This window comes from Lytechinus variegatus, chromosome 13, assembly GCF_018143015.1.
Source record: "Lytechinus variegatus isolate NC3 chromosome 13, Lvar_3.0, whole genome shotgun sequence".
Lineage (NCBI taxonomy): Eukaryota > Metazoa > Echinodermata > Echinoidea > Temnopleuroida > Toxopneustidae > Lytechinus > Lytechinus variegatus.
In genome coordinates, this window is record NC_054752.1 from 23,353,401 (window position 1) to 23,378,234 (window position 24,834).

Consider the following 24,834-nt stretch of genomic DNA (forward strand, 5'->3'; position numbering starts at 1 on the left):
AAAAAAATAATCTCAACCATACATTAATCAGGTTCTATTGCAAACAACTTTGTTTTCAATGATAATTTGATTGAACCAAAAAAAGTAAAGTACTAATTAATCACGTTCAGGTTAGGCGTGAGTTTGATTACAGTGTCCAAAAATACACATTGGAATCAGTCTTTGATGACAGTATGCACGAAAACCTTTCCTTCATCATTTTTGTATTCGATCAAAATATCAAAATGAAAAATAAAACATGGCGTATGTACAGACTTTTTTTAAAAAAAGTATATTTTCTTTCTTCTAAAATCACGTCTCAAGCATATAGCGGGGTGAACAATTTCAGAATACAAAACGTTATTGTCGTGGTAATGAAAGACGAATACCAGAATGATTGAAAAAAACAGTGACATCATTACCGAAATAGGACAATATATGGCACTGTTGTCGACCTAATTCAAATTCATATTATTAAACAATTAGTTGTGAAAAATAATTAAAGAGTTATCATTATTAATATATAACCATTATAATCCGATGTAGTTCACAATTTTAATAATTCTTAAGCAAATCTTAGGTCAGATTTCAAGTGTTTATTTCATGGAGTTTTTAATAACACTGTAAGAATATTTTAACATTATAGAATTATTCATTAAAATGATTATTTAAACCTTTCAAATTACTGCTTCATGTTCAAGAGATATCCTGGTCTATCTAAATATACGGAAATATTGAGGTCATTGCAATGTTCCACATTAATGTATTCTTATTTTTTTCTACACTGTAGAAAAAAAGGGTAACAACACCACGAGGGTAATAATGTGTCCATCCAATTTTAGGCAGTATTTTACCAATGCGGGAAGCATATTGTCCATTAAGGTTAAAAAACAGGCAGCAATTGCTTTAGAATGGGCAAAATTTTCACCATAAAGCACACTAGATAAATAATAAAAAATGCCAAAATGAAATGCCCAATGTTGGTTGGACACATAATTACCTTCATGGAGCACTTTTACCTGATATTTATTAGAGTGTAGGCATTATCATGATTATACCTATTGACAATCGATATTCTTTCATACTGGCATTGACAGGGAAATATGATACGATTAAAAAAAAATGAAAATTTTAAAAGTAAGAATACGAGAAGACAAACGGTTTTTAATTCCGTGATTGAGATGGTCATGCGGTATTGAATGTTACCAGCAGATAAATCAATTTCAAATTCTCCCCTTTATCGCACTTATCCCCTTGGGATCCTTTTCCTTAACGTCTTTAGTCATTTTCGTGTTTCTTTGTATATACTTCTAAATTCCTTACTTTCTGTCATTCTTTTCTTGCCATTCATTTTGTTTCATTCACCTGACCTGTTAATTTAGTTCTTCCGTCGTTCCTTCTCCATTGTTCTTTCCTTTTCCATGTTTTCCTTTTTTTTTTGTTCTATGTTTCTGTTGTATATGTGAAAGGCAATCTAATGTTATTAATATGTGGCAAGTAAAAATTCAAAATTTTCAGAATAAAGGAAGATGAATCTATTTCTTTACTTAATCGACTATTATGCGTTATAATACGTCGAATTTAATGGATATTCATTTTTATTGCTGTTATCTGTTTACTGATTGTATATTATTCGTTTTGAAATTATTTCTGAGTTAAATTTAAATTGCAAGACTTGGCTTCTTCACACAAACGTGAAAATCATATTGGAAAATAGGGGCTGGAGGGCCTTGAATAGCAAAATTATAAGTCAGTCGGACGGCTTAATTTGGCCTCGGCTACGAAGTCACTCCATTGCTTTGACTACAACATTGGCGTTCGCATCCTACTTGGTATAAGTTTACACCCTGGGTGGAGAGTGGCAGAGTGTAGACTACCTCTTGCCTCTTGCCGAAGGTTGTGAGAGCCGCAGTGAGATTCGAATTCACCTCATTAGATTAAGAAAAAAAATCCCGGTCAGAACCAAGCCCCAAAACGTTATACGTCTCTATTTAAGGGGATTCCCCTTCTCCAGATCTGCAGATTGGGACTTTACAATAATACGAAGGGTGTCATATTCGGAGGGAATGGGGTCACAGGGGCGATCGGCGGGAGGCCATGTGTATCCGGTTGGGTGTTGTGGGGAAGGGGGGGGGGTGGAGGAGGGGTCAAAATTGAGGTGGCTGCTTGGCTGGAGGTAAATTTGTAGGGCAATCCCTCGTGGAAATCAAGATGGGAGCTCTGACGATCATGGATGGAGGCATGGTAAGCTCTTCATGCTATACTTATTGGGTAATAATGCTGGCGAGCTGAACTGCAGTTCAGGGTGTCATATTGGCTAAGGATGTAAAGTGTTTGCGCGTTCCTCAGGCCAGTTACAGGTTCCCTCTCAGAGAGGAATGCCCCAAATATCAAACATTGGAATACTGTTAAGACGATAATCTACACCCCCTCCCCGAACAATAATAATGATGATAATAGGAATGATAGCAACAACTAAAACAATAATGGTAATAATAATAATAGTGATATTAAAAATATGATAATAATAACGATATATTTGTAGGGAAATCCCTCATGGAAATCAAGATGGGAGCTCTGACGAACATGGAGGGATGGTGGTGCGCTCTTCATGCTCTTAAAAATACAAATTGGATAATAATGTTGGCGAGCTGAACTGCTGTTCAGGGTGTCATAATGACGTAGGATGGAAGGTGTACTGCGAGGCTCCTTAGGCCAGTCACAGGATACCCTCTCAGAGAGGAATTCCCCGAATATCAAACATTGGAATACTGTCAAGTCGGTAATCTACACCCCATTAACCCCCCCCTATAACAATAATGATAATAATAATAATAAACAATAAATAAACAATGAGAATGGTAATTATTATGAATTGATGATTTACGGTAGTTGTATTGTTTGAAAAACTTGAGCAAAACGGACCGATTTACAAACACTGAGAAGGCTACAACTAAAAGCTCTCTTATTTAAGAAATAAACTAAAATCCATATAGGGTATAAAGCATCCTGAAAACGAAAAATGCAACATCTCCGAAATAACTGAAGAAATGGATAAAGTGAAAGATGTGTTTCTATAATTCGTCTTTGTAGCAACTATGCGGGTATACTGAGAGGTAATAAAGTATTATTAGAGCAGAACTTGATGAATGAACGTTTAGAAAAGCTCGTTGGCGCGTGGAAATAAGCTGGTAGGCACCTCCATTTAGTTATAGGTTTAGACTAAACTCTTATTCATGACCAGTGGGTGGAAATTCTTTCTTTTTCTTTCATTATTTCTAGAGAGGAGGGTGGGGGGGGGGGGGGTGGGAGTACTCAATTAATATAAACGATAACCATAATGTGTAGAATAACCTCGGGGTTTCCCATTGAATTTTGGCCACTGTTCTTCAATCTTAAAGGTCAAATCCATCACAGAAAAATATAGAAAATTCGAAGTAGCAAAACACTGAAAATTTCATCAAAATCAGATGTAAAATAAGAAAGTTATGACATTTTAAACTTTTGCTTATTTTTCACAAACACTGATATGCACAACTCAAATGACACAGTCGATGATGTCTCTCACTCACTATTTATTTAGTTTTTATTGTTTGAATTATACAATATTTTATTTTTTATAGATTTGACAACAAGGACCAACTTGAATGAATAATATAGTATTAAACAATGCTAATTCCACATGTTAAGGAGGGGGGGGGGGTAATCGTTGTTTCACTTGACAATGAGGAGAAAAATAGAAAATATCATATTTCATATAACAAAAGGAAAAAGTGAGTGGATGACGTCATCTGAGTCTCTTCATTTGCATACCCACCAGGATGTGCATATAACTGTTTTGTGAAATTAAGCAAAGTGTTAAAAAGTCATAACTTTTTTATTTTACATCCGATTTTTATGAAATTGTCAAAGCTATGCTTGTTGGATTTTTCTCTTCTTATTCAAATCAACTTTTTTTGGGGTGGCCTTGTCATTTAAGGTACATGCAGTTATTTAGCATTCCAGTCCTTCACAACAAAAATTTTGGTGTTAACCGGTGTACATAGAGGACCACACCAGCTATTTTACACCGGTGTTAAATTGGTGGTGTTAGTTTTACACCTATAGGTGTTATAACAACACCTATGGTTGTTACATTTACACTCTTTTGTGTTATGTTCAATCTCTATAGGGTGTTATTTTAACACCTCAGGGTGTGGTCCTCTATTAACACCAATTGGTGTCAGTTTTAACACCACAGTTTTTACAGTGTAGCGTTAGATGAAACATCTTCATACCATGTTGTCCCTATGTACCACCATAGAGCTATTAGCTCCATGGTACCACCATGCATGTAACATGCACAAGTTATGTCAGGCCGAGCATACATGTTAGTTAATGATCGATCCCACATACTTTAAATCCATGAAGAGTCAATGTAATAGACATGCATAGGTCTAGCCGGGTTATTAATAGACTCAACACACTCCACACATGCAGTATCACCTTGATGACTTCCTCTTTCATCTACCAGCACCATCAAATGGGATGAGCTTGGGGACACGAGAACATTGGCGGCAGAAGCCAAAAAATTTCGGGGGGGGTCCACCCGGAATTTTGGGATTGACACCAGAATTAAGGGGGGCGCAGGAAACAAAATTGACAAGCAAAAAAAAAGGTTATCAAGAAACAATTTAGGGGGCCGTCCCCCACCTCAAATTTAGGGGCCCCCCGCTTCAGCCGCCTATGCACGAGAACCACCATGGATACAAGATACAATAAAAATAAGAAAAAGGGATGGAAAGGCAAACACAAATTTGTGGAATGTGTAATAGATTTCACTGTTAAACAACTTAAGGTCAAAATTATCGCTCGCTCGCAATGTTTTTTTTTTTTTTTTTTTTTTAATATTAACCGATGTGCCATAATGTCCCAGTCGGTAAATTGACAAATTATGCCCCTGTAAGCCCCCCCCCCCTCAGTCGTGTTTATGTACATGGCGTATGTCTACAAATTCCCCCTTAATAATATCTATTGTAGATTATATGTAGGCCTATATTCATATATTGCCACGCTCTCATAATATGGAGAAAGGGCGATAACCACAACTCCAACCACTCATAATAGCACTTTCGGTGGCGTGATATAATGTTTCCCTTCGAATTTTATTTAATTGCTACCACACCCCGGCAGGCTAAACATGATACAACCCAGTGTAATAATAACACCGTCTCTTAATTGAGATGATGACATAAAATAACAATTAAATGAATTAAATAAATCAAAATGAAAAGAATTATGTTGAAAAGAAAGTCAGAAGACAGATGAGGAAATGAAGTAAAATAATGAATAAAGATACTATCGTATAATGATATAACATCGTTTAGTCAGTAGGCCTATTGAAACATGCAGTAACTGATTATTAAATGAATGGATACATCAAAAATAACAGAATAAATGATTGAGTGGACAATTAGAAAGATTGATATAAATCAATGGCTTTTTAGATAATTATGAATCTAAAAGACAACGCCTAGAAGATAGAGCCCAAAATAAGTCAACGTCACTTCAAAACGCATTTATCATGATTGTTTATTTTCCACTCCTCCCCCTGCCAAATCGTTGTGATCTCCGTTAGTACTATTATTAAACATGCTTAAAGACTTGTAAAACCATAAATCTACAAATGGTGTTAACCAATTTCTGGAAAATGCTCTTCAAAACTTCATGAAGGACGTACGTCCGTGTGAATTAAAGGTAAGTTGCTGTTACTGATCAGCGGTATTTTATAAGAAAGAATTGAAATAAAACAGATCTAAACTAAACACTAAACTACATTATAACTAAGAATAACCATGGACCTGCAATGAATTAACTGACGTGCCAATATTGAAATTTCCTCAAATTGAAATGCAGGCGACATGAATTAGTGGTTCTGACTTTCGTCTCTTAATGAGAAGGTTGTTGGTTCAAATCCGGGACTCAATTTCCTTTAGCAAGAAATTTATCCGTATTGTGTTGCACTTAACCCAGGTGAGGTAAATGGGAACCTACATGTAGCATGAATTTATTCCATGATACGCTTTGCGCGTAACAGCTGATCTGTTAATGCAAGCCAGGATATATCCTTAAGTTAAAAATTACCTAATATTGGGTAGAATAGGGAACAAGCACGTTTGCTGCTTATTTTTCCCTCATATTGGGTATATGCACATTGCGTAATTAAAACTTACAAAGTATTTATCATTTTACCCAGCAAGCATACATGTTCAAATTTTACTCAAAATTGGGCAAACTGTTTTTAGAGTGTATCATAATATGCTGCAATACTGTAGAACGCTTAAAGACGTCTGATAATCTGGTATTGTAAATTTCAAATGCGATATAAAAAATTCAAACAAGTATAATTACTGTTAATTATTTATAAAATATATATTTTTTTTTTCTATATCGAGTGCATTGACAAAATGATTGTAAATCACTGGCTTTCATCAGTATGACATCGGAAAAAATGAACATGAATTATACTTTCGTTAAAACAGGGAATTGAAAAAATAAATATATATATATATCCTTAATTGCGTAACAACATTATTCACAATTCCTAGTGGGGCATCACTCATTGTTTGTGTGCGTTAGTAGGCAAAAAATTACCATTTGGGAATGAACACAAACAATTAAAACAAAACAGCAACAAAAACAGCAAAAAAAACCCCGCTCATTACTACTCATAGCAAGTAGTTTTATTCCCTTAAAACAAATCGACAAGCTAATATAAAAGGGTCACCAAAAAGAAAGAAACACAACTTGATCTGCCCAAAAGGGGTAAGTATTTTAGGTCAGAACAGTAGGCGTAGGCCGAGACTAAGACCAATGGTTGATACAAGGACGGTATAGTGGCATACTGTTCTGTTTCATTTGAATTATGGCTGAATGCTTTTGCGACATATTATAAACACAATACTTCAAACACAATTCCATTGTCATTTTTATTTACTAGGTTTGGCCCAGTATACCTTTGTTCAAAGCCACACGAGGAGTATTTGCACAGTAGAACCGATCTTATAAATAACCCGGTTTCAACTGTTGAAGCAAAAACATACTAATAATATCTCTGAATTTCACTTGTCATATAGGCCTACGTAGTGGTGCTATACAGTGAAACGCATGCATAGTTAGCCAAATGTAATTCAATGTTCACTGTATTCTTCACAGTGTACCCCGCTTTGTACTTTGCAGTAGAAGATAGCAAATAATGATATACTACGACTAATGATATTCTTGAGCGATATGAATGTTTACGTGGTATCATTAAATTACATGAAATATGATGATGAAGAACCAGTACAATATAGGATTAAAATTTGTGATACCAATATCAATATATGAATGTCTGAATAATGATGTCATTTATATGTGATACGATATATTCTATGAGCCTGATGGGGGGACGGGGGGTCTGGCAACTCCTATTGCTTCTTTCCAAATGTTGTAGGCCTATAATAACTGCACCAATTGCAGTCGTGCACTGTAAAAAAAAGTACGATGCTAAACAACAACAGCAAGACCCTCGTGTGTTTCAATATAGCATCGAAAACTCAAACAGAATACACCATTGGATCGACTTTGAACTATTACCACAAAATTTCGAAAAACTATTGTAGGTTTAACACTGGTTTAATATACTCTGCTTGGTCCTCTCACAGCAATATCTAGGGTAGTTTTAACACAGTTTTTTTTTCTAGTCTGATGTTGCTTTTTTACATTGATTTTCAACTCCTGATGTTAATACTGCAATATCACAATTTTAGAGCATTTTATAGCACAATATGCTATATAAGCTAAGCCCTCTAACCATTTTCTCGACCCGTAGGAATACAGTATCTCGGAGCTGCTGAGCTATTGCACACTGCAAAAACTGTGGCGTTAATCGGTGTACGTAGAGGACCACACCAGATATTTTACACCGGTGGTAAAATGACAATGTTAGTTTAACACCTATAGGTGCTATTACAACACCTTTGGTTATGGCATTTACTCTATTTGGCATTATTTTCAATCTATAGGGTATAATGTTAAAGAGGGTGGATAGTTTTGGTAATTCCTCGAAATTGGCTTCAGGGTGTGGTCCCGTATTAACACCAACTGGTGTCAGTTTTAACACCACAGCTTTTACAGTGCATGAAGAATACGGCCCGTTGACATTGTGATGATTGATAAAGGATACGTTTGGTGTATTTGCCTCAGGATTGTTAATTGTCAACCATGTCTTCTTTTTTTTGTCACTGAGCACCCAAGCTGACACAGCAACATGAATGTGTATTGTCTGAATGCTTTAAATATCCGTTCTGCATTCTAACTCATTTTTGTTTTGAATTCATAAATGAGTATGATCATGGAAGCATTTGAATATAGTTTAGCATTTGTAACGCAATAGATAGGCTGACTAAACAAGATGAATTATTTTGCCCAAAGAATCATCTCTTCACACACATAAGTACAACAGTACAGACTATTCTTGGAGCAGAGCTAAACTTAGTCTACATGCATACCAAATCGTAATGGTAAATTGCCAATTCGTTTACTGCCAGCTCGTCCACTCACCACATGGTCTACCTTCATTTAGTCTAATGCCATTCTGTCCATCAACATTTCGTCTAACAATTATTTGTTCCAATAACCATTTGGTCCAATCATCACTTCGTCTAATCGCCAGCTCGTCTATGACCATTTCGTCTCATAACAGTAGTTGGTCTAATATCAGTTTTGTTTTCATTCATTTTGCCCAATTAACACTTAGTGTGATTAGACCAAATGGTATATGGAATAAATGGCTGTTGGACCAACTGGTTATTAGACGAAATGGTGAGTGGACGAAATGGCAATTGGATCATGCGGATACTGAGTATGAACTGATGGTAGACCAAATGATAGTTGACGAGTTGGCCATTGGACGAATTGGCATTAGACCAAATAAAAATAAACCAACCGTACTATGAGAAAGGTTTACGAGCAAATATTAATTAACCGTGGAATATGTTTGACAACGTTAAAATTATACACATACATGTATATCCATCGTATTTATTGATAATCCAACGTTACTACATCATCATCTGGTAATCAACCTTTTCCCTTGTATTATTTTCAAATCATCTTCAATAATCCAGTCAAAGCCTGATCACCCGTATATGCCATTGGATTGAATAGGCCCTACATACTGCCATTCACGTAGGCATCCAAAACAAACAAACAAACAAATAAAACAGATTATGGATCAAGACAATTCTCATTAGTGATCTTAAACGGCCCAAGTCAAATCATAAGACTATGATGTTTTTCGTAATGAATTTGTTGAAAATGTAATTTCATGGCTAGATTTCACACACAAAACAGAGGGGTAATGAGCAAAAAATTGGATGAGGCAAAGCACAGTGTATGGGGCATTATTTCGAATAAAAAAAGTCGCGAGCGAGCAAATACCTTCAAGGTTTTTATACGAAATGCTAATTCGGTCATAGATTTTTGAAAATGTATTGAGAAAATAATATCACATTTTACCATTCCCCTTTTCTCCTTTTTCTTTCCTTCTTTGGTTGATTTTTGGGGTATTTCTTTATTTGTTTTCATTATTTTTTTTGAGGCGTGGTCCCTAGGTCCCCATCAATACGCCAGGGAAACGAATAAAGCAACACCAAGTGCATGCTACTCTCCATATTGGCTGCATTCTGGTCGCACCATTACTCTATACGAGAACATGACAATTACATCCTACAGGTTTCAAGCACGTACATTCGGCATAATTACGGATCCAGGGGTTGTCGGATCCTTGCTTGTTTTGATGACTGCGAGACCTCTATTCCCATTCTAATGATGATTATCGATAAGACAGATGGCAGTTTGAGCGTTATCGTCTTCGACAAGCAAAGGAAGTTCTGAGTATCACCCAGACAAAGAAGGTGAATCATATTGAAAATTTATGCGTTTCCAATATGATCATCTGGGACCCGCATCATTGGTGCCAGTCACATCAACCCGACATATCAGCAGCCGATCAGAGACTTGTTGTGTGATTTCATTTGTCACGAAAAAGATCCCATTTGGAATCGGGTTTTAGGTGCGACTGGGCTTGACTGGAACGCAGTCATTAATTCAGGGACGAAATTCTGTTGGTAGGAGAGAAGCAGATGGGAGGGATAGAAACAAAGAGAGAGAGAGAGAGAAGGAAAGAGAGAGAGGAGTAAAGAGATAATGGGTGAGGGGGTCACAATGAAATACAGGACTAGAAATGAGAGGGGCGTAATAACTAAATTGGCTCAATTGCTATTAATGCGCCAAATGAATGTCAAGGAGGGCAATTCGACATCTATCTTATCCTTGGAACGTACGAACTTGCCAAAATATTGCCGACCATCTCAATTTCATGATTAAAATCTGTGATGCATCCCCTTTTCCAGATACTGGATCGATTCTCAAAAGTGTCCCAAATCAATGCAACGGAAAGACATTGAAAGATGACGTTTGTGAAAGGTTGGGAATGGGATGGGAAATGAACCATATACAATCATTCATGAGAAAAACACGATTTCATGATTTCGTTCACCCTTTGCAATTTAGCGGTATATAATCAAGAGCCCCGTTTCGAACACCTCTCCATTCTGGCTTAACTTTGGTCATTTCTAGAATCATTGATCCTGGTTGCCTTCCAATTACATCCGCCATTGGAGTTTAGTTTTACTATTTGATCACCCGAAACAAATTATTGTGTGTGGATTTTATACTTAGCTGGAGGGGGGGGGGAGGCTTTACCGACTGAAGTAAAGTAAAAGAAAAATATCAAAGCACGGCGACATTTAATTAGGCACATGTAAAGGGAGTATAATATGCAATAATAATAATAATAATGATGATAATAATTCTAATAATAATAAGGGTATATTTACCCAGGGTATAACTTTAGTTCCGAAAACTCTTCTCACAGTGGGCCCTGCTATTGTTACCATTGTTACAATTATTATTGCAATACATTTTCGATATATCGTTTCATAAAACAAAAATAAACATGCCAACAATTCTGGCACTGTGAAATTGCTAAATGTAAATAATTTTACAATGAATAATGAAAAAAAAACAGCAGAAAGGGAAACATCCCAGAATAGGGACAGGAAACGAATATACACATACGATGTGAAGTGATGATTATACAAACTAATTCTGCAGAAAGTAACAATTGAGCGAAACCATAATTCCCTTAAATCAGGGACCTACAATGTAGTTGGGTTTGAGTGACGTGATCCAAAAATTTTCAGCTGTATATTATTTACACGTTCAAGTTGAGGTTTATAACACACTTGATCTGTGACTTATTCAGGTATGGGTGACACCGAGGGAAGCCCCCTAACTTTTGAACTCTGTCAAACAATCCCCAAGAACAGGTGTTTTGGTCCTGAAAAGTAGAAAGCTCCAACCTTCCGTGTTTTAGCTTCGCCCCTGCGTGCTAACCCTTGCCATTCTCGCATGATGTTGATAAATTGCGAGTTAGGCAAAATTTGATTTTTTATTTTCGGATGAAGATAAATCATAACAGCGAAACAACACAGTAAAAAAAAGTACGTTGTTCAAGCCTGACACTCTGACAACAGGTTGTTTAAAATGTTTTGCAATTGTTTAAACTTTTTAAACAACTTGTTTAAAAGGTTTAAACAGTTGTTTAACAAGTCTAAACATTTATTCAAAAAGTTTAAACAGTAGTTGTTAGAGTGACGGGCTTAACAGTGTTTTTACAATGAAGATTATCCACATGTTTCTCAAACCATGAACCTATACGGTATATCCATGCTCAAACCATTTCAGCGGCCTTCTATCCTCCTCATCCATCTGTTGGCGAAGTCATCAATTCATAAATAATATATCCTTAGTCGTTAGATCCTGGATTGCCTGACGCTGTTTGATGTTTCCTATTCCTTGACAGAGAGTTACAGAGTTGAGCTGTTTAGTAGCCAACGTATCATAAATAAAGACTAGACTAAATAGACAATGAAAAACAACATTATGTTAAACTGTTCTGGACTTACATCTGTGACAGAGAGAATCAGTGCTTTTGCCCCCATCCTCAATATTTCCTCCTAATGTGCATATAGGCAATCAAGTTCAAGGTTTTCTTAAAGGACAAGTCCATCCAAACCATAAGATGATTTGAATAAAAGTAGAAAAACCCAACAAGCATAGCGCTGAAAATTTCATCAAAATCGGATGTAAAATAAGAAAGTTATGACATTAAAGGTATTGTTTAACTTTGTGAGCAGCCGATTTAAAAAATTTTCAAACTAAGATGAAACATGTGTACAAGTGCATGTATTAGAACTAATAAACCCTGAAAACAACCGTTATTGAGAATGAAGAGCTAAAACTACAAGGCAAAACCCGATTTTGTAAATAGGCGTCTTATAGACACCTAAATATTACACATAAGTGTACGGGATGAAATTAAGATGGTGTTTCCGGTCACTTTATATTTCAATTTTTGAAGCACTTAATAATTATTTTTGAACGCAATTTTTTCTGGGCTTCATTTTTGTAACATATCACAGACACAGGTGACAAGTGTGACCTTCTAGCTCAGATTTTTTTAAAGTCAAATTAAATTGAATGTTAACCAATCACTTTAAAGTTCAATTTTCGCTTAATTTCACAAATCAGAATACATGCACATTCTGGTCGTTACGCAAATGAGGAGACTGATGACGTCATCCACTCACCATTTCTTTTGATTTTATTATATGAATAATAATATTTTTCTCCTCATTGTCAAGTGAAACAACTATTAGTTGTAATTTGTAATATAAGTTTTTGATATATTTTTAAATTCATAGTATTTCTATTTCTTTTTCACCTTATATTTCCTTTCTCCTAACTGCTTAGAGGCAATGAAACTTCATTTCACATGACAATGACGAGAAAATCAAAATATTTCATATTCCATATAATAAAGTACAGTTCCCTCATTTGCATACCGACAGAGATGTGCATATAACTGTTTTGTGAAATGAAGCGAAACTTTGAAATATCATAAGTTTCTTATTTCACGATCCGATTTCGATGAAATTTTCAGAATTATGCTAGTTTGATTATTCTCCATTTATTCAAATCATTGTTTTTTTTTCTAGGGTGGACTTGACCATTAGAAATTGAACGCAGTGCTACCGTAACGTAGTCAATCCTGGGTAGCAATTGTCATGCTGAAGTTAGTTCAATTCTTTCCCATTTCGTGCTATATATATATATATATATATATATATATATACACTTGCTTTAAAACCCCCTCACGCCTAACCGAATGTTGGCGGACGAAGAGTGACGAATGGGACAAATGAGCGAAATGCACACCAATTCAACGAATTCAAATAAAATTTCTTTCAAATCATGCGATCAGTAACTATTGTCAAATTTTATCAACGAACGGTAAGCGAAGGATAAATATGACATGCGAAGGATATCGATTTTTCGGTACACTTCTTTGAGCAAATTGCGGCCGAAGGCGAACGAAGGGTTGATATGACCCAATAAGACGAACGAAAAGTGAGCAATGGTTTGATATGGCGTGCGATTAGAAACGAAGACGAGGGAATAGATCGGGCAATCTTGTTTGTTGTGTCATCGCGTTGCTTCGTTACACGTTCTTTCGAGATCGGTCCACTTTGGCAAAAGCGCGATGAGGGACTATGCGCGACAATAACACACGAACGATAAACGAACGATTACCACAGACTAAATAAGAGATACGAATTCAAACAGATGACCAACGATTTTTCAATTCGTCGGGAAACTTTAAACATGTTCAAGATTTCCGCACGAATTTGAATAATCGCAGCTGTTAGTTCAGAAGATGTACGAACCCAAACACGAAGGGTAAATATAATTTACTATCAGATACCTTTGAAAACGATTTTAAAAAGAATGCCTTTCGCCAGCCATCGCAAGGCATATTTCAGGCAATTCGGTGAGGTGTGAGGGGCCTTTAGGTTTATCATCGTGTCGTTAAAGAAAAAAAGTTTTGAATAAAAATGGCAAAGCATAGTGGCCATATTCTCCTTGATCCTTAACACAGGAAAATTAGATGTATTAAATTAAATGTAATTGTGTTTTCATACCCTAACATCTATTATGTCACTCCTCCCCCTCCCTCTCTATAATTTCCCCTACACATTAATCAGCCCCTGCCTTTCTCCCCCACCCCTCTCTCCATCTCTTCTCCAAGAAGCCCATGAATATAATTCTGCCTATGCCCGATTATGTATCAGAAATGTTGTCATGTGCACGTTTTGCTGTTCCCGTCCACTCTACATGTTCCATCCTTTTCCGTCCATTAATCTCAAGATGTCTCTAACAAGAGCTCCTCGGTAGTGATCAGATGTGGGTCATTAGGTGTAATCAACATCGACGACGCTTCCAGCCACTCGATGACTCATACCATGGAGATTCCCTACTCGGGATACCCCTTTTCCCTTCACTAGCTCGGAAACATCTCCCCTTCGTCCCATCCCATGGGATCTCAAAAATCAATCTCTTATTCATTTCATGTTCCTTTGAATTTCATCTCCCCGAGCTCGTAAATCATGGCATATTTTGTTGCAATATTATACACCCACGTCATGAAGAGGTGTTAGTGTAATAATCTAGGTGCTTGGTGTTTAATAATTCAGACGGTAATTCTGTTGCAATGGAGATTCCGTGCAGATTGCCGCGTGATTAATGCGATAGCGCGATAGAAAGATGATAGGATGGATAGATTAAGAGACAGCCAAATGGTTTATTTATGATAATAATAATTTCCCAAATTCCATGTTGACATATATGCTGCATTTGGTTGTAAAAGTTAACATAAGAAACATGATTAATATAAAGTTTTAATAATTAAAACAATAAAATATCAACGCACCCATGCGTCTGTCCTTCTCTTTCCCCTATCTACCTTTCACCCCACTCGCTCTCAGGCTCTACCATAAGATCATACGCATCCATTTCTACCGATGATCATCTGAAGAACTTGCCCCCCCCCCCCCCCCCCGATTTTGCGAATGATTAGATTGGATTCTTTTAATTTTGTTGAATTCACAATTGTGTTCTTGTAAATTATTACCATGATTACGCGTACCATTTATATTTACCACCAAATAATTACCGTTCTAGCATTTAGATCAGTGCATACAATAATGCTACCTGTCATGGTCGAACTTCCTTACCGGAAGTTCCTCAATGCTAAACACATCCGGGGTCACTGGGTGGGAACGGTTAATGAGATAACGTTAATATAGATCTTTGTCAAACAGTTGAGCATGATGGTAAGGATATGGGATTATATTAGGTCAGAAAACCTTTCCGGAAAATCAAATATTTTTGACCCCCCTGGTTTTTTTTTTTACAGATCTTCTGCTCCTATATTGATATATTACTTACATGTATACTACTATAATGCTGTTGCTAATGATGATTATAATAATGACAACAATAATAATAATAATAATAATGATAATAATGACTAAAATAGTTTCAGAATAGTGATAATAGCGGTAATAATATAGTAAACATGAATAATTACGAGGACTAAAATGGGACAACAATGATGACAACCGTGATCATAAATGCTCTTCTACCCCTCTTGCCTCAATCCAGTAATAACATACCACAATGTTTTACATCATAATTCAATTCGGAAAACCTAAATAAACATGATAATTCAACAGGATGGCGGATGATTCAACTTATTTTCTTTTCGTCACTTATTTCCTGTTTTTTTTTGCGGGTGATGTGACCTCGCCTAACGCGTTAGAGGTTACCTAACGATAATGATTCAAGAACAAGCTTTTCAAACGAAAAATTCAAAGTAAATGAATGAAACATTTAACCGAAATTATGTATTATGAACTTCAAAAACACAGTTCCTAAACAAATCAAAATAATTTCAATAGAAAAATGATGCGGAAAAGGAAAACAAATGGTTATTGATAATATTTGTCATAATTTGTTTAATAACGTCTACGAAAATCAAAACAATTGAAATATTGCACAGATTTTATGAGACAAATCACATTAAGTAGTAAATTGCACTTTCATGTAATGGCATTTTCTTTTTTTCACTGATTACCCCCCCCCCCCCTCCTTCTGCTTACGATCTCGATTGAATTTCACAAAATTTCACAAACAAGGCTTCTTCTTCTTAATCTATTGTTTTTCCTTTTTTATTTTTTTTCCATCAAGACCGAATTACTGTTGTTCCCTTGGTTACATCATGGGGCTAACAGTTAATAGTGAGATTTCGATTGTCTGCGACTGCAACGTATTCCTAGTTCACCGGAAGTGGTGACACCGCTCGTTCAGTATCACGTTCGTACATTGATGAAAACAGTTTCGATTTAAGTCGACGTACCCGTACCACGCCACAGCACATACCAGCGTGATAGCGAGCGGGCCGTGGGCCGATGCTTGGCCGGAGAAACAGGCGTAGCATCACGCTACGAACCAGTGGGCGACTGTGGGTGCAACATTTGCACTCTTGCGCAAAAAGCCGAAAAACACGGTTGTTTGTCAATAAAACATCAATTACCTATCGGATATATGTAGTGTCTGAAAACAGGACACGCTAAATGTAATGGAAAAGCTGGTAACAAGCAGTAATTTGCAGTTTACCAGCCCTGCTGAATCAACGAAACTCGAGTGTTGATGCGGCTTCATTCATTTTTGCCAAGCTGGGATGACGTCATCATGTACGAACTAGCGCTCGTTCGAACACTATGACACCGAACGTCAAAACCCTCAAATACGAGTCACAGATTTGGTCAGTGGACGAGAAGGCTCGTCACAGATTACTTCGCGCATGCGCAGTGCTCCCAAAATTCCTTAATCTCGTACGTCCACATGGCACGTCACAGAAAACGAAAGGTCTCAAATAGCTCTATGGTTACATATCTTTCCACTGTTACTGCATCAAGACAGGATTTGAATGCATGCATTAAGGGACAGAATTAATTCTCCTGAGGATGTTCTAGATGACACGATTATTGATGACGGAGGTAGTGGTAGATGATGGCGACATTGGTACTTACATGTAGCTTATAACGATGTCTGGCCCCGGTTTGATCGAGTGCCGTTTCGAATGTCTTCGACAAAGAGTACATTACCACGCAACCCGATAAGAGAGAGTGGGGCTACTATTCTGTATACAAATTCATCGCGGGCCCCAATACATTTAAAGTAGGGAAATACATGTGGATGGCAAAAAAAAAATGTTATTCCTTGGGGACAAGAAAGATTCGCGTGTACCGAACATAATTTTTTTCAGCGCAAGGTGTTTGGCGTTAGTCAGCGACCGTCTCAAGTTCAAGTTCAAGTTTTATTTTCCATTTCCATTATCAACATTACAAGCAAATACAAATCAAACATACATTATAAATATAAACAAAAACAAATGAAATGTGATAACAATGATTACAAATCAATTTCAAGCTACAAAATATTTGTAAAATAGTTTTAACAGAATCTGATATGGAAATGAGGGGATCCACTAAAAAGCATTGCTTGTAGAGCGTGGATCCCCTAAGAAAGTATATCAAACATTTGAGAAATGGGACCCATTCGCAGGTGTAAACACAATAAGTTAAAATAGAATATTGGAAATAATAACAAGATGGTGAGTGATAGCGAGAAATGGTAAAAAGATGACAGAGATACGGGACGATACTAAAAACTAAAAAGAAAACAAAGACATGGTAAAGAATAGAGGGAAGAGAGAAGGAATAAAGTACTGAAAGGGGAGCGAGAGGGAGGGAGAGAGAGGGCAAAGATAAGTAGGGAGGGGGAGAGAGAGAGATGGATGCACACACACACACACAGACAGACACAGATTCGAAAGTCTTCATGTTTTGTGGAGTGAAAACGATTGTTTCAGAGTAAATTGCTACATGAATGTGGTTCTTATGATAACATTTTCTGAATATTTACGAATGCTTCTGTTCTTGATGCCGCCATATTTATATCAAATAAGGGGTCAGGATAGAGGTTTCGGGCGGCTCTCTTAACCCGATCAACAAACGGTTGGATGCATGCTTCTCCCTATAATCTGAAGCACCTATAAACCAATGGGGAACCTTCACATTCTCCTTTTACATGTTTTAGATGTGAAGATAAAAAAATGCAGATCATAATCGTCAGTCTTACAAGAAAGCCCGTCTATGGTGTCGCTACCAATGCAAACATTGTAATTTGTAATTTAAACGAATATACTAAACCACGAAAATTGAACTGTCAAAAAGGACACCTTCAGTTTCGTAGTATTATTATCCGTGTTTTTTTTCTGATCTGTCATCCTTTGACGTCTACGAAAGCACAACTTAAAGTGCGATATTTTTGGCAACCTCGGAATCCATTACTTTCACAATGCAGACTGCTTCAAAGTTAGACAGCGTCATCACTCAAAAGCGATGAGTGGTACTCGGGTTTCAATACTTGACCATGTTGACAGTGCTTGAAATCCGGGTCACGGGAATTTAAAGTTGTCAAGGTCGTTTCCAGAAGAAAAAAATATTTAATGCAATTTTGAATATTATAAGACTTCTGATGTGGTTTTTTTTTCTGATGTGGTACAAAGAAGTTTGCATAAATCACCTGATTTAATACCAATGGTGTTTTTCATGATTATTATTCATTTCAAACTATATATGTGCAAAGCGAAGATTGTATTTCATAAACTATTTTTTTTTAATTGGTAATGGGGGTTGAGGGCGAGGCGGTGACTTAACTAGATAAAGTGCTGTCTACGTATACATACATGAACATTCAACAGCTTACTTTAAACAAATAACGTGATTTGTCAAACAAATAAAATATTTATGCAAAATCATTCCCTGCGAATGAAAAAAAAACTTCGATTTTTCATCATCGTCAAAACAAGTCTACCAAATAAATAAATGTTTGATGTCGCACATTAGATTGCCTCTGTATAATTCAATATCTGAATATGATATTTTTAAGCACATTTGATGAAGTAATTGGCAATACATTTTTAAATCAATTTTCACTTTAAACACTCGAAACCTTGCAACTCGAGTGTCGGGAAATTAGAGTTTTGAAAAATTTTACCAAAACTAAAATTACCAACCTTAATTGAAAAGAGAAAGATCATCGAAGGTTTTAAGTCCGTGGTTGAGTAGCATCTCGATCTCCCCATATTATAGGGCCTATTAATTGTCTCCTCCTTCTTTACAAAAAAAAGACTCCTTCCTTCCCTGTCATGCCTGTGATGATTTAATGTTCACTCCAAATATGGTGTTTTTCATAGCCACGAAATCACGTGATTTTTATTTATTAATGACGGGGTGGGGGATTGGGGGTTACAGTTATATTTTCGCCCATTTTTATGGTCATGTCGTAGGACATGACTTTTAGAACCTCCTCCCCCACAAAAATTAGTTGAAAATTTTGAAATAGGAAAAAAATCAACTATTATATGATCTTTTGAACTTTTAAAAGGAAAAATTAATTGTCTAAACTACATTTTTCAAACCAGAACATCCGGAAAAGCATGACAATCATTCATTCTTCTTCTTTTTTCTTTACTTTTAGGGCCACCAGCCCCACGCCCCCCCCCCCCTCCCCCTCTCACCCACACGCCGGTATCTATATGAATGCAGGTTTCTTACTGGCTCTAAATGCAAATTACTGTTGTGTTTTTCCTGAGTTTTTTTGTTTCAAAACAGTTATCAGACCATGGTACACGGCAATAAAAGGACAGTATCTGACCCCCCCCCTTGATGCAGAAAAACAACCTGATGTTAGAGCGGTTTTTTTTATTATGAGCATTAAACATGAAATAATAGGGACAGGAAGAAATCAAACGCGGCTTTACATTCTAAGAAGAGGAAGATAATAAAGATTATATCGAAAGGTACTATAAACTTTGCGGGAACCCAAGAATATTATCAATAAACTTGATATGGATCCTTTATAAAAAGATAAAGAGAAACGTAATATACCTTTTATCGATGTTTGCAGTCATCGATAGGATGGCATAATAAAATCAACATGAAATTGATATTGATGATTTATCAATCATCCGTGAAGTAACTCGTGATCAGTTTAAAAAAAAGATGAAAGTCTTTACTCATCTATTGATGCTAATATGACATGTATTAGGGCAATCCCTTTTTGTGTATTTGCTTTTTAATTGTATTCTTCGATTAAAGGGGGGCTGTAGGGGTCTATGCACGCAATAAAAATAACACAGGCAAAGCAAGACAAAACGTCGATCATTATCAAACAAAAACATGAGTATTTGTGTTAGAAGTTAAACTGAATAGTGTTTTCCCCCAATAATACTTAACAATTTAGTTCATATGTTTTATCATGGAGGTAGAACCTTCATAGTTTTATTAATCAAACAAACAGGTGTGTGTGTTGGGGGGACCATGGATCTAAAAAAATATCGAATAAAGGGTAATAAAGGAAATTATATAGCATTACATTAGTAGTATATTATGTAGACATCTATCCCGAGGATGAGATCAGTGTATAAAAGAGGTCATTTTGTTTTGGCCTGCTCGCATTCTCCCTAGCAGATTTTTGTTATTTATTTATGTGATATTAATAAGCAAGAAATTAAAAGATATGGAATTGATAAGCCAGAACTCGCAATATTTATGTATAAGTATAAAAAGAGTTTGTTACCCACTCCCTTTTCAAAGTCAAGTTCATGACCATAATTCACATTCTTTATTTGTGGTCTATCATATCCTGTCACGAAGCTAAATCATTGAGTTTATCGTGTTTATTGTAGGTCCCAAACAATGGAATATGATTCCCCAAATAATTCACAGTATATGTCTTCCTTTAGAAAAAAATGTCTTGTTAATGATTATTAATTTTCACAGTTGATGGCGAATCAATCCATTACTTGTGCCATATTTACCCTTCGCTTCAACGTGTGTAATTTTTTGCACTTTAAATGTTTGTTTTTCTTTTTCTTCTTTTTCATCTTTTCTTTTCCTACATTGAATCTATTACTAATAGGAGATTTTGTGGAAAGCCACACAATTCATTTTGTATCTACTCGTATTTGATTTGTCTTTCTTTGTATTTTTATTTCATTTGCGAAATATGCCAAATGTTCACCCCCCCCCCTTATATTTGTTGTGTAATTAAGTAACCTTGCTCAATCACGTAATGGTAAGCAAATTAAATGTGGTGATTGTCGTGACTTTACTCGTATATCACGTCTTCATACTGAACAGTAATAAAATAAATGTTAGCCTCGCTAGAACTAGACTTGATGACTTTAATTGTGGTTACGTATGAGTATGACACATGAAAACTAAAACAATATTATTGATTAACATTAGTTATTATTTTTGCCATATTTTATTCAACACGTACGCACGAAAAGCAGGTCAAGCAAGCCTGTTTTCTTATTTAATGTTTTCATATTCATCAATTCATTATTTTTTTTCAAAATTTTATTTTTAACTTAGATTTTTTAAACTTTTACTTCATTTTTTATTATTTTTTTATTTGTTTATCTGGGTATTTTTTTGTCATTCTTTATATTTTTGTGTGCGTGCGTATGATGGGGACAGGGCCCACAGGGGTATCATTTTAACTTTGTTTAAGTAATGGGTTCTCGTCTTTAAGAACGTCTACCATGGAAATAGAACGGATGGACATTTTCGACCTTCAGAAAATTGAGAAAAAGAAGAAAAGCTGGCAACGTGCTATTTTCGTGGGTGGCATGGGTGGGGGGCGATTTCACATGTACCATTTTTTTAGGCTTGATTAGATCATGTACATGAAATATGCTGCTATGAAGAACATTATGCACCGAACCGGGAATCGAACATTATAGTACGATAGATTGGAACCGGGTTCATCAATCGATAAAGAAAAAGATATTGGATTTTATGTATTAACATGTGTTTATAAAATTCATTAATAGCCCTGTTTACAAAATGTCCAAGTAACAACATGTTCATGGCCATACGATCTTCTTTCCGCATTATACTGTGTACTAACCCGACACCGTTCATGATCGTTACCAAACTATTTCCATTTGTAATTATTTACATTTTCACGCTTGCTGAATTTATGTCCGTCAAATACTTTGATTTTATGTTTGCGTGTGTATGTTCGCGGTTTTTATCCAGAAACGGCCACGGAATCAATCATATAAGTTATTATCGTTTACCATTTGGAAATGGTCCACCACTTTTTCATTGCTAAGTGTGTGCTCTCAAATAAATAACTTAGTCAAGGGCAAACTAAATTTATTTTATTCATTCCATAATTGATATTGTGTGAATATTGTGTTTGTTATTTTATGCCTGATGGACATACAAACTTCCACTGATTAGTCACGTTTGATTACAAATGGATTAATCATGACTCAAAGAAGGACTGCGCTATTAGGAGCAGGGGCGATCGCCCCTTTTTGAAAACGGAAGAAATGTAGGCAATTGGTATAACCATGGACCTATTACGGAGTTGGTCAATGTTATAACAGGGAGAAAGGTGAAAAATGGTTTCCGAGATTGCGTAACGCGATATACTTCCAACATCAGGCCTACTCATGTTAGTATTTAAAGGTCAAGTCCACCTCAGAAAAATGTTGATTTGAATCAATAGAGAAAAATCAGACAAGCACAATGCTGAAGATTTCATCAAAATCGGATGTAAAATAAGAAAGTTATGAAATTTCAAAGTTTCTCTTATTTTTAAAAAAAATATTATATGAACGAGCCAGTTACATTCAAATAAGAGAGTCGATGATGTCACTCACTCACTATTTCTTTAGTTTTTTATTGTTTGAATTATACAATATTCCAATTATTACGAATTTGAAGATTAGGACTTCCTTGCCTGAAGCACAAAAAGTTAAAATAATGGAATTCCACGTTCAGGGAGGAATGAAACTTCATTTCACGTGACAATGACGAGAAAATCAAAATATTTCATATTTCAAACAAGAAAAAACAATAGAAATAGTGAGTGACATCATCGACTCTCTCATTTGGATGTAACTGGCTCGTTCATATAACTGTTTTGTGAAATGAAGCAAAACTTTAAAATGTCATAACTTTCTTATATTACATCCGATTTTGATGAAATTTTCAGTGTTATGCTCGTCGGATTTTTCTCTTTTTTATTCAAACCAACTTTTTGTTGGGGCGGACTTGTCCTTTAAACATATGATCGATTTTTTTTATTTTAAGTTAAGAGTTATGCAACCTAGAAAGCTTTTTGGAGCGCTACTTTTGTCTCTTGCTCTCAGATTTGACCAAGGGCTACCTTTTAGTTGTTACCCTGATTAGAGTACATTGGGTCATTTAACTCGATTCGGAATCCGTGTCACTCATCTCGGAAGTCCGGGTCGTTTTGGCCCCGTCAGGGACTTAGCCCAGCAAGCCCAGTTCCTTGGTCAAATTTGACTCTGATTGGGTCAAATATGACCCGGCATGAATAAGAGTTGCACCTGGATCAACGGTGATCATGATGATCTCGATATGTAAAAATGAATATTCGATTAAATGCAGTAATCGTAACAATATTGGAGCCATACGGGGGTGGCTGTACCACGCCGAGTATTTCGTAAGGGAGGGGGGGGGGGGGGGGGGTAAACGACAAAAAAACATAAAGCTTATTGCGAGTTCTTTAAGAATATTGGCAAAATATCCAGTTCTTTAATAGCGCATTGCAGAAAGGTAAACATGTCCCTATGAAGTTTTAATAAAAAGAAGAAAATTAAAAAATAAAGTACAATGAACAGGATGGAGTACAGATATGACCCACACTTAAAAGTTATTTTTCCACAAGTTTATTTTGTTGTGTTCTGTCTTGTTGACAACAACCCCTCTCTAATGAGTCATGTTAAAAGTGTGCTGTGTACAATAGCTATCGCTGTGTAAACGCTGTTTAAAATTTCAAGCACGTTGAAGCCCTTCACTCTAACACATATTGTTTAAACTTTTTTAACAAGCTGTTTAATACACCGCGTATATGTACGATACATTTTCTTTTCACTTGTCATTTTCTTTCCACATGTATTTTCTTTCTACTTGTATTTTTCTTTCATTCTTTTCTTTCTTTGTTTCTCCTGTCTGTGTATGCTGTAATTTTCATTGCTTTTAACATGTTTAAGAACCATTGGGATGACCTTGCTCCCCTTGGGGCGCTGTTTCTGCTCAAGGCTGTGCTTACAGACAAACAAAGTACGCAATGAAATGAGAAGGAATGTGCCACCAGTAAAAATCTAAATCCGTCAATCATATAGGTACGGTCCCTCGGATTAGTTAAAATGCGAACGTAACAGCGGAAAGTAAATGAATAAAAGCAAGTTCAACACTATGCTGTTGAAGCTGCTATTTAATACAACATGATTCAGAACTAGACGATCTGTTTTATTAAATTGTCTTCATGTAAAAATGTTATTCTATTTTTTTTTCATTTCAGGGTTATTGTTGGTGCGCCGAGATATCAAACAGAGGAATTGGATGTAACACGAGGGGGCGCCCTATTCAGATGTCCTCTGATGTCATTAACCAATCCAGGGGAGTGTGAGGAACTATCAGCTTTTAACTCGCTAGGTAAGACCACAAAAATGAAAACAAAACTAAATATACAGAATCAAATCAAATACTCAAGATAACGGAAGGATTGCTGTGTAGGCGTTAAGGAAGAAAAAGGGAGATGAAAAGCGGTTGGAAGAAGAAAAGGGGAAGAGGAAGACGGAGAGGTATAAAAAAAATCAGCAAAAAAGAAAAAATGAAAAGAACAAGGATAAGAAAATTGAGGATTTAAAGAAGGGAAAAGAAGAAGGAAAGAATCGTGAAAATTGAA

The 24,834-nt window shown here is 36.0% G+C and overlaps 1 protein-coding gene across 1 annotated transcript in view; it reads left to right on the forward strand.

Annotated features, from left to right (window-relative positions):
- Window positions 1–24,834, forward strand: part of LOC121426066 (integrin alpha-V-like) — a 60,013-nt gene that overhangs the window by 4,408 nt on the left and 30,771 nt on the right. Inside the window, exon 2 of the mRNA XM_041622210.1 lies at window positions 24,448–24,581. Within this exon, the coding sequence (XP_041478144.1) occupies window positions 24,448–24,581 (134 nt within the window). The remainder of the gene's footprint in view (window positions 1–24,447; window positions 24,582–24,834) is intronic.